Source organism: Mobula birostris, chromosome 9 (assembly GCF_030028105.1).
Source record: "Mobula birostris isolate sMobBir1 chromosome 9, sMobBir1.hap1, whole genome shotgun sequence".
NCBI lineage: Eukaryota > Metazoa > Chordata > Chondrichthyes > Myliobatiformes > Myliobatidae > Mobula > Mobula birostris.
In genome coordinates, this window is record NC_092378.1 from 16859439 (window position 1) to 16868512 (window position 9074).

Genomic DNA, 9074 nt, shown 5'->3' on the forward strand with positions numbered 1-9074 from the left:
TTCAGGAAGCTCATGAAAAATTTAATGAATGGTTCAAAGTGAAGCAATCTGCACCACAAGAGCCTACCCTCACTGAAAATGCAAGTTTCACAGAAACGGTGGCTCATGAACACAAGCAGAAAAAGTTCAAGGTTCACAATATATGTAAAATTTTCAGCTGTTGTAGTTTGAATTTTTCAATGCTTTTTCTATACTTATTTCTTTAATCCCTTCTCTCCAATAGATGGATTTTAAAAGATGGAGTGACAACTTGGAAGAATTGACCAATGAAGTAAAAGAGAAAATCTATAATGTCTTGCTTTTTGTGAATGGAGGATGGCTGGTTGACATCAGAGAGGTAAAAGTAAAAAGTAATATTTATTGAGTTATTTGGGTTTTTTTTGGAAAATATTGAAAATTAAGCAGTTGAGTTAGTTACCCCAATGTCATGACAGTTCAGGAACTGGAAATTTGCCCTTGCGGAATTCAGATCACTACCAAAAAAACCTGAGAAATGGAATGAAAATGTGCTGTTATGAAATTTGTGAAAAATAAATAAACGCAAAATAAAGAGAAGAACTCATTTAACGAGGACAGCCATTGCAGGCTGCCAGTTCACAGCAGAAGGCCTCTTAAGGGGTTTGCTTTGGAAACTGACATGGCAATCTCTCCTATTGATATATGTACACAGTACCTTATTAAACAATGTAAAATCCATTCCTAAAGAGTTTAAACAACATGCCTTTCTATTCTGCCTACAATACCATCAGAATTTCCTTGCCTGTAGATTGTGTACTTGTGGGAGAAATTGCTGTTGAGAGAAATACTTCCTGTAGAAATGCTTGTAACACAGGATCCAGTGTGGGGGGCGGGGGGTGGAGGTTGTCCAGGCAGACCCATTGTTTCAGCTTGTTCTTGCCCCACTGAACTCATATCAGCTTACCTCGACTCTGTTTCATCCCCCCCCCCACCCCCCATTCAGTCCCTTCCTACCTACATCCATGACATCTCACACGGTCTTGATCTTTTCAAGGATTTCAACTTCTCTGGCTCCCTTCATCTCACTTTTACTATGGATGTCCAGTCCCTATACACCTTCATCCCCCACCAGGGAGGCCTCAAATCTCTGTTATTTTTCTGGACACCAGAGCAAACCAGTTCCCCTCCACCACCATTCTCCTGTGCCTAGCGGAACTTGTTCTCATTCTCAGTAATTTCTCCTTTGGTTCCTCCCACTTCCTTCAAACAAAAAGGGTAGCCATGGACATTTGCATGGGTCCCAGCTCTGCCTGCCCGATGGCATGATCGACTTCTCAAACTACCAGTAATGCCCCCCCACCTCATCTTACCAGTCAACATCCCAGCTCTTTTCTTCATCCCTCCCCTTCCAGGTTTCACCTATCACCTGGCTTTTATCCCCCCCCCCCTTTTAAATCTACTCCTCAGCAATTTTTTCTCCAGTCCTGCTGAAGAGGTTTGGCCCGAAAAGTTGACTGTACTTTTTTCCATAGTTGCTGCCTGGCTTCCTGAGTTCCTCTAGCATTTTGTGTGTTGTTGGGTGTAGGGTCATGTTGTGCCTGTGCGCAACTGTATATCAATTAAATAAAAGCATGCACATGGAAGATGGCTTTAACTGGTGTATTCAGGTTGAAGAGAGAGAGTACAATGTATATGCGTAGACAACAATGCATGCAAAGACAACAGATCAATACGTAGTGCTAAGGTGGGGGTGGTCATTGCTGTACAAGAAGTAGATCCATAATTTACACTTCCTCCCCCTTTATATTAATGCAACATAAAACTGTATATGAACAAAACATTCAATTTCCCTTTCATAAACCTATATTGCAAATAAACGTGCTTTCACAATAACAGTCCGTAACAAACTTCACAGTTCTAAAGGTTTGGTGTTTTGGGTGGCACTCTGTTTCAGGATAGCGCCTCTGGAGCTGTGGAGTGGCATCAAGTTTGATAGATGTCTTGTCTGAGACAACGTTCTCAGTTTTTCATGTCACGTCGCTGTCAGTGACAACATAATCATCACTGAGAGGCAAGTCCGGTGACTGTAATGTGTCCATCTTGTTGGATGCAATCGACTCGGGTGTGTTCTTTGGTTCAGCATCCAGTATCTGGTCCACATGACATCTCCATGTCTGATCTCCAATATCCACTGTGTGTATTAGTGGTCAGTTCTTGTACCTATCCTACCATGTGTCCACTTGTCGTCTTGGACTTCCTGTCCAATCTTGAAGCTACTTGCTGCTTCACTTGGCAACTGGGTGAACTGTTTATTCTGTACTTCCATCTGGAGGTCTGGTTTCAGAAGGTCAATGCGAGATCTCAGATTCCTGCTTAGGATCAGCATTGCAAGTGTTTGATTTGACGTCACATGAACAGAGTTCTGATACACAAAAAGGAAGTTGATTACCTTGTGCTGTCAAGAAGTGTCCTTGTCCATCGATGTAATGGACTCTTGATGGTTTGGATCAACCTGGATCAGCTGACCCATTCGTTGCTGTGTGGTGAGGAGCTGACTTGAAATGTCTGCCATTTTTCTTCATGAACAGTCGGAATTCTTCTGACGTGTATTGTGGTCCATTGTCACTCACAATTTGTTCTGATAAGCCGTTTCTGGCAAAGAGAGTCATCAGAATGAAGACTGTCTTTGCTGAGGTAGTTAACTTCATTGGTATAACCGCCGGCCACTGCGAGTGAGCATCCACAGCAATCAGAAACGTGGAGTTCATGAACGGGCGTCAACATGTGCTCTTTGCCATGGTGACGATGCCTATGGGGATGTATTTTGAACGTTTTGGCATCCCAAACAGCTTTTGGCCAAGTCTTCAATCTGTTTACCTATTCCCAGCCAGCTCTGGGTGTGACTCTTCATCTTGACTGTACCCAGGTGTCCTTCGTGCAGACTTTCTAACACTCTGCTGAGCAGTTTAGAGGGAATCACAACTCGAGATCAACATTTCACCGTTCTTTGACATACCTACGGTTGGTCTCGTCTCACTGAGAACTCTGGAAACACAGGGTTACCGTGAGCTAGCCATCCTTGCATGGCAATTTCATAGACTTTTGACAATGTCGGGTCATTCCTTGTTTCCCTTTGCATTTCAGAATTTGTTACCGGCAACTGGTCCATCAATGCAGTGTGGACCATTTCTGCTGGGTCACAGTATGAAGACTTCTTCAGTTGCCAATAGTGTTGCTGTGTTATTTGGTACCCTTGAACTCTATGTTGTAAGAGTGGGCCTCTAGGAATAGTGCCCAATGTAACCAGGAAGCAGTCATCACTGGAATTCCCTTCCTGGGATTGAAAATCGACACAAGCGACTGGTGATCTGTCACTGGCATAAACTTTTTTCTGTAGAGGTAGCGGTAGAACTTCTTTATTCCCCATATTAGACTAAGGGCCTCTTGGTCAATCTGTGTATAGTTGAATTCTGCACTCATCAGTGATCTTCAAGCAAACGCAATCTGACATTCAGATCCATCTTTCAGAATATGTGACAAAATGGCTCCAATGCCATAAGGGGATGCATTACATGCCAGTCTGATGGGCAGGGATGGGTCATAATGTGTGAGCAGTTCGTCAGATGTTATTAGTCTCTGTTTCCTTGAATTCTCTTTCACATCTTTCTGACCATTCCCAATTTGCTCCTGTCTGTAACAGTGCCTTCAATGGATGCAGCATTGTAGCAATGTTTGGGAGAAACTGGTGGTAGTAGTTTACAAGGCCCAAGTATGGCCTGGGTTTTGACACATTTTCCAGTTTGGGTACCTGTAGCACTGCTTCAATCTTCTCTTATGATTTGTGTATCTCATGCTTGTCCACATTATGAGATGTCATTCTTGAAAAACCCACATTTCTCTCTCTTTGCGCACAGACCATACTCACTCAGCCTGGTAAGCACTTTACCAAGGTTCTGAAGGTGCTGTTCATCATTTTTGCCAGTCATGATGATGTCATCAAGGTAACATTGTATTCCTGGGATATCTTGGAGCACTTGGTCCATTGCTGTTTGCCAAATTGCTGGAACAAGACAAGACGATTATACTGGAACAGGCCATCGTGACTATTGATTGTGAGGAACTTCCCACTTGACTCCTCAATCTCCATTTGCAGATAGGCTTTTAACAAGTCAATCTATGAAAACTTCTGCCCGCCTGCCAAAGAAGCAAAAATGTCTTCTATTCATGACAGGGGATGCTGCACTATATGCAGCACCGGGTTGATGCTCATCTTGAAATCCCCACGTATGTGAATGGCTCTGGCCTTCCCTTTCTTGATCACTGGGACAATGTGTGCGTCCCAATCACTCCACTCAACCTTGGAGAGAATTCAAGATGCTTCCAAGCTCTGCAGTTTAGCATTCACTTTAGGGCGTAATGCGGAAGGCACTGGACGTGCTGTGTGGAGTCTTGGTGTTGCAGTTCAATCCAGGCCTTCATGCCTTTGAGTTTACTAATCCCATTCTCAAACACCTTCTCATTAGCATTAAGCAGCTGTGCCAGTCTCTGGTTAGTGCTGCCATTTGGTCTGCCGTTGCCTGTTGATGTCATACTGAGAGCTTTGAGTGCCAGTCTAGTTGGATTTTTCTCAACCATTCACATCCGAAAAGTGCTGGTCCTCCACTTTTCAATACATAAAGCTTTAATAGTGTTTGACCTCCATATGCCACATTTACTTTCATTTTGCCTTTGGGAGACACTTTTTTGTCTGTGTAAGTCTTTAGCATCGCTGAGGTCTTCTCTAAAGGTATCTTAGAAAACAGTCTGTTCTAGTCTGCTTCTGGAATTATGGACAAAGCTGACCTTGTATCCAGCTCCATTTTCAGTTTTACACCAGACACATCTATTGTGATCCAGATGATTTTGTGATCTGCTTCAGTTATACTATGCTGTTCTAGGCATGACAGTTCACCTTCGTCAGACCTATGTTGTCTGATTCTGTTTTACATTCAGTAACGTTACGTATTTGCTTAGTTTTGTGTCTGAATCTTTTCACTCTGTTGTGCTTCTTGTCTGCCTTGTACATTCTCTCTGTGACCTTGTCTGTGACACTTACTGCTGACTTTCTCTTTGAACCAACAGTCATTTGCATCATGGGAGGATTTGGCACATCGATAACATCTTTGGCTTTTTGCAATTTATGCATTTCATATTTTAACCTCCTTTTCTGTAGTTCTGCTGCATCCTTTGCTACAGTCGCTAACGATATTCCAATGGTCAATGCCTTTTCTGAGGTTAGGTCCCTTTTGGACAGTAGCCTCTTTTGAGTCGCAAACAACAGGAATTCTGCAGATGCTGGAAATTCAAGCAACACAAATAAAAGTTGCTGGTGAACGCAGCAGGCCAGGCAGCATCTCTAGGAAGAGGTGCAGTCAACGTTTCAGGCCGAGACCCTTCGTCAGGACTACAAGAGCCTCTTTTGAGTGCTTTGACTAAGCATGCCAACTACAAGCCTGACCCTTAATGCATAACCATAAAGTCACGGTACTGGGGAAGTTTGCACAGTTTTTCAATGTATTCAGAAATACTTTCATCTTTTGACTAGTTCCTTTTGTAAAATCTAAATCTCTTGGCTATTATGGACGGTTTAGGGCTCAAGTGATTTTGTAAAGTCATAACAATTTCATCGGAAGTCTTGCTGCTGGCTCTGTAGGGGTTACCAAGTTGTATAAGAGACTACGTTTTTGGACCCATTAAGCTAAAAAGTGTAGGGGCTTTCTTTTGCTCCTCCGCATTGTTTGCGTTACAGTACAGTTTCACACCCTCTTGATATATGACTCCCAGCCTTCATTAGCACTATCAAATTTGTCAACTTTCCCAACTGTAGCTATCGCCATGTTATTTTCACTTTAAATTCACTGTTACTATGCACTGTACTCACATGTTTGTTAGCGTCTGTGACGGCTTTCTCGTATTGTTTAACTCTTGCTGTTTTGTCCTGTAACTGTCCTTGAAGATTGTGATATTTTCTGACATACAGGTTTGTACTTGCCACCAATTTATTTTCCTAAAATCAAATTTATTTTGAATGTTACATTGATACGTACTTTTCTACAAGACTTCGGATGAGTTTCTACTTAGTCCAGTGTTATCAGTTTTATTACTGTGATTGCGTGCCTTGAAAATGGCTGTTTGGCTTGGTAAAATGATAGAAATAGTTTAATTTCACTTAACGTACCTAGTGATATATATACTTTATATCTGTAGCAGTGTTAATGTGGTTCCTATAGTTAACTGATAATTCCTATGATCCAGAATACTGAAGAAGATGTTGAACGCAGTCATCAGTTAAACTTGTTACGTCAGCTCTGCCTGCCAGCAATGTGCTTCTTGCTTCACACAGTGCTGCACAGCACAAAGCAATACCAACAGTGTTTAAAGCTGGCTGATGTGATTGCATCCGAACAACACAAGCTTTATCAAGTAAGTAAGCAGATTTCAAATCTGCTTAGAATCCTTTGTCTACCAATGTTTAATTCTTTTGTGAATCATAAGTCACTTGAATGTGCAGAGGGTAAAAAAAAATTGGCAACTAATCCATGATATTTTTGAAAACATCATCCCAGTAAACATAAGATATTCTTTGCTTTTAGATAAAATTTACTTTCTATTGACCAGTATTAAAATGTTTCCTCCAATGGCTAAAAGGGTGGTTTTCATAAATGTCCTAAATGTCTTCGGCAAAATCTCCTTGCTGCTTGAATAGTACCACAGGTACTGCAAGGTATCTTTTAAGTGACCCGATCCAAGATGTTCATTTTTCCCTTATCCCACTGGCCCCATCACCCCTTCTCTTTCCCCTCCCCTACATTCATCCCTCTGGTTCCCCTTCTCACTTCCTGCTCTTTTATTCCATAGTCCACTGTTCCTCTCCTATCAAATTCCATGTTCTTCAGCTCCTTGTTACCTCCACCTATCAGCTCCTGGCTTCTTGCATCATTCCCACTCTACCCCTTCCTCATCTGCCTATCATCCTCCTCAAATGGATTCACCAGCTTTTGCTCCATCTCTCCCGTACTTTTTATACTCGTTATCTCCCTTATTCTTTTTCAGTCCTGGTGAAGGGTCTCGACTGGAAATGTTGACTGTCCATTTTCCTCCAAAGATGCTGCCCGACCCACTGAGTTCATACACCATTTTGTGTGTTGCTCCAGATTTCCACCATCTGCAGAATCTTGTTTCTCCAAAATGTTTATGTTCATTTTTAAAAACATTTGAGTGAATAGCTTTGTCTTAATTTTGCTCCTTTGCATTTCGTTTTTTCTTGAATGTAAAAATGAGGTCATTTGATAAAATGTGGACACCACAGTTCTACACACAGTATATTTTCAACATGTACTGTATATTATAGGCAATAAAACTTATTCCGAAGCTGTAAAGATATTATTGGTCTTTGAGAATCAGTGATGGAGTCCTGAGCATGGGTTGATTATCTCCCAGCAGGAACTCTCCTTCCATCATTTCAATTTCTCTGCTGGGAAGATATCCACTTGTGGAAGAGCTACAAAATGTCATAAATGAACTCAGATTTATACTTTTCAAAAGACAATAACCAGCAATATTGAAAGAAATGATTTTTGGTCTGTGGGTCTAGTAACATTAAAAAAACAATAAGGTGGAAGTCAGTAGATTGGGAAGCATCTATGAAGAGAGAAGTAGTTAACATTTCAAATAGATGATTTTCCATCAGAACTACTAGAATTCTAATCATGTCATGAAATTAGTCGCAAAATATGCTGTGTAAATTTTGTTATATAGTAATTATTCTGGAATTTTAATGTGATTTGCATTTCCATACAACAGGTCTTCACAAAAGAAGAAATGACAAAGTTTTTGCGGCTGTTGAGAGAGTCATCACTCATGCTATTGGATCAGAACCTTGATCCTCTGGGGTATGAATTACAACCCTAGAGGTTATCTGAAATAGAGTGAAAAGTTATAATTCCCTTAAAATAGGAATCCAATTTCTGTTGAGGTAACTTCACAATTTCTCATCCACCACACTTGCTTCTTCATTTCAAAAAGTTGTATTTTCTTTAACTGGAAATGGACAATATTTGAATTTGTAATTTTATTTACACTCTAATTTTTTTATACAAAAATTTTGTACTGTCTTACTGAATGCACTGGTTTGTTCTGTAATTATAAATCAATAAAGTTTCAAGTTATAATCAACTTTTTATTTACCTATTTGTTTTTAATTAAATACATGATAGAACATCCCTTTTATTGACCATGGTTGCAAATGGTGCTGCAGTGATTAAGTTATTAAATCCAGGGACAGAAATTCAAATCTGACCTTTGCGGCTATGGAATTTAATTTCAGTTAATTGTTTTTTTTTACTAGAATTTAAAAAAATATAAGCTCAGTAAGACTATGAAGCACACAATGATAAAGAAACTAGATTCATTGACCTAGGTTTGGACATAGTAAAATCCTTTAAACAAATAATTTAGTACTCATCTCATGAATTGATCAAATAGCGGGCTGGACGTAGTTCTATGGCGAGTCTTACCTCGCATCTGGCACACCACATTCATAATCTCCCTAACTGCATGCTGTCCCTCTGCTGAGATAGAAATGCATAGAAGTATACAGGGAGGAGAGAATGCACCAGAAAAGTCTTGTGTATCATGTTAAATTCAGTCAAGAAAAACTGCTGATGATCACTGTCCTCCCTCAGCTGAATCCATACCGTTACGTTTTCAACATTTGAAAGAACTATGAACAGTAGCAGCATTCAATGTGGCAAGTAACATTCACACTATACACATATTAACTACAGGTCCCTCTACATTACAAATGCCTGACTTATGGACACCTTGTACATACGAATGAGCATTTGGGAGAGCTGCCGAATGGATTTGCTGGCTGCTGTGAGGTTGGGTGGGAAAGGGATGAGGTATATGAGTGCTTTTTCTTCCCTCCCCAAGCAACAATTTTTGTCTGGGGTTGAACAGGCCCCACTCCACCGCTCTCCTACACCATTTCCCTTTCCCATTTTCCTTTCTCATATTATCATCTTACCTGCCCGTTACCTCCCTCTGGTGCTCCTTCTCCTTTTCTTTCTTCCACA

At 40.8% G+C, this 9074-nt stretch overlaps 1 protein-coding gene across 2 annotated transcripts in view; it reads left to right on the forward strand.

The window, feature by feature from the left end:
- Positions 1–8172, forward strand: part of nup107 (nucleoporin 107) — a 52904-nt gene extending 44732 nt beyond the window's left edge. For both annotated transcript variants that reach the window (XM_072267548.1, XM_072267549.1), the window contains 4 exons: positions 6–131; positions 224–337; positions 6253–6420; positions 7801–8172. In XM_072267548.1, coding sequence (XP_072123649.1) covers positions 6–131; positions 224–337; positions 6253–6420; positions 7801–7908 — 516 coding nt within the window. In that variant the 3' untranslated portion in view covers positions 7909–8172. The remainder of the gene's footprint in view (positions 1–5; positions 132–223; positions 338–6252; positions 6421–7800) is intronic.
- Positions 8173–9074: the final 902 nt, after the last annotated feature.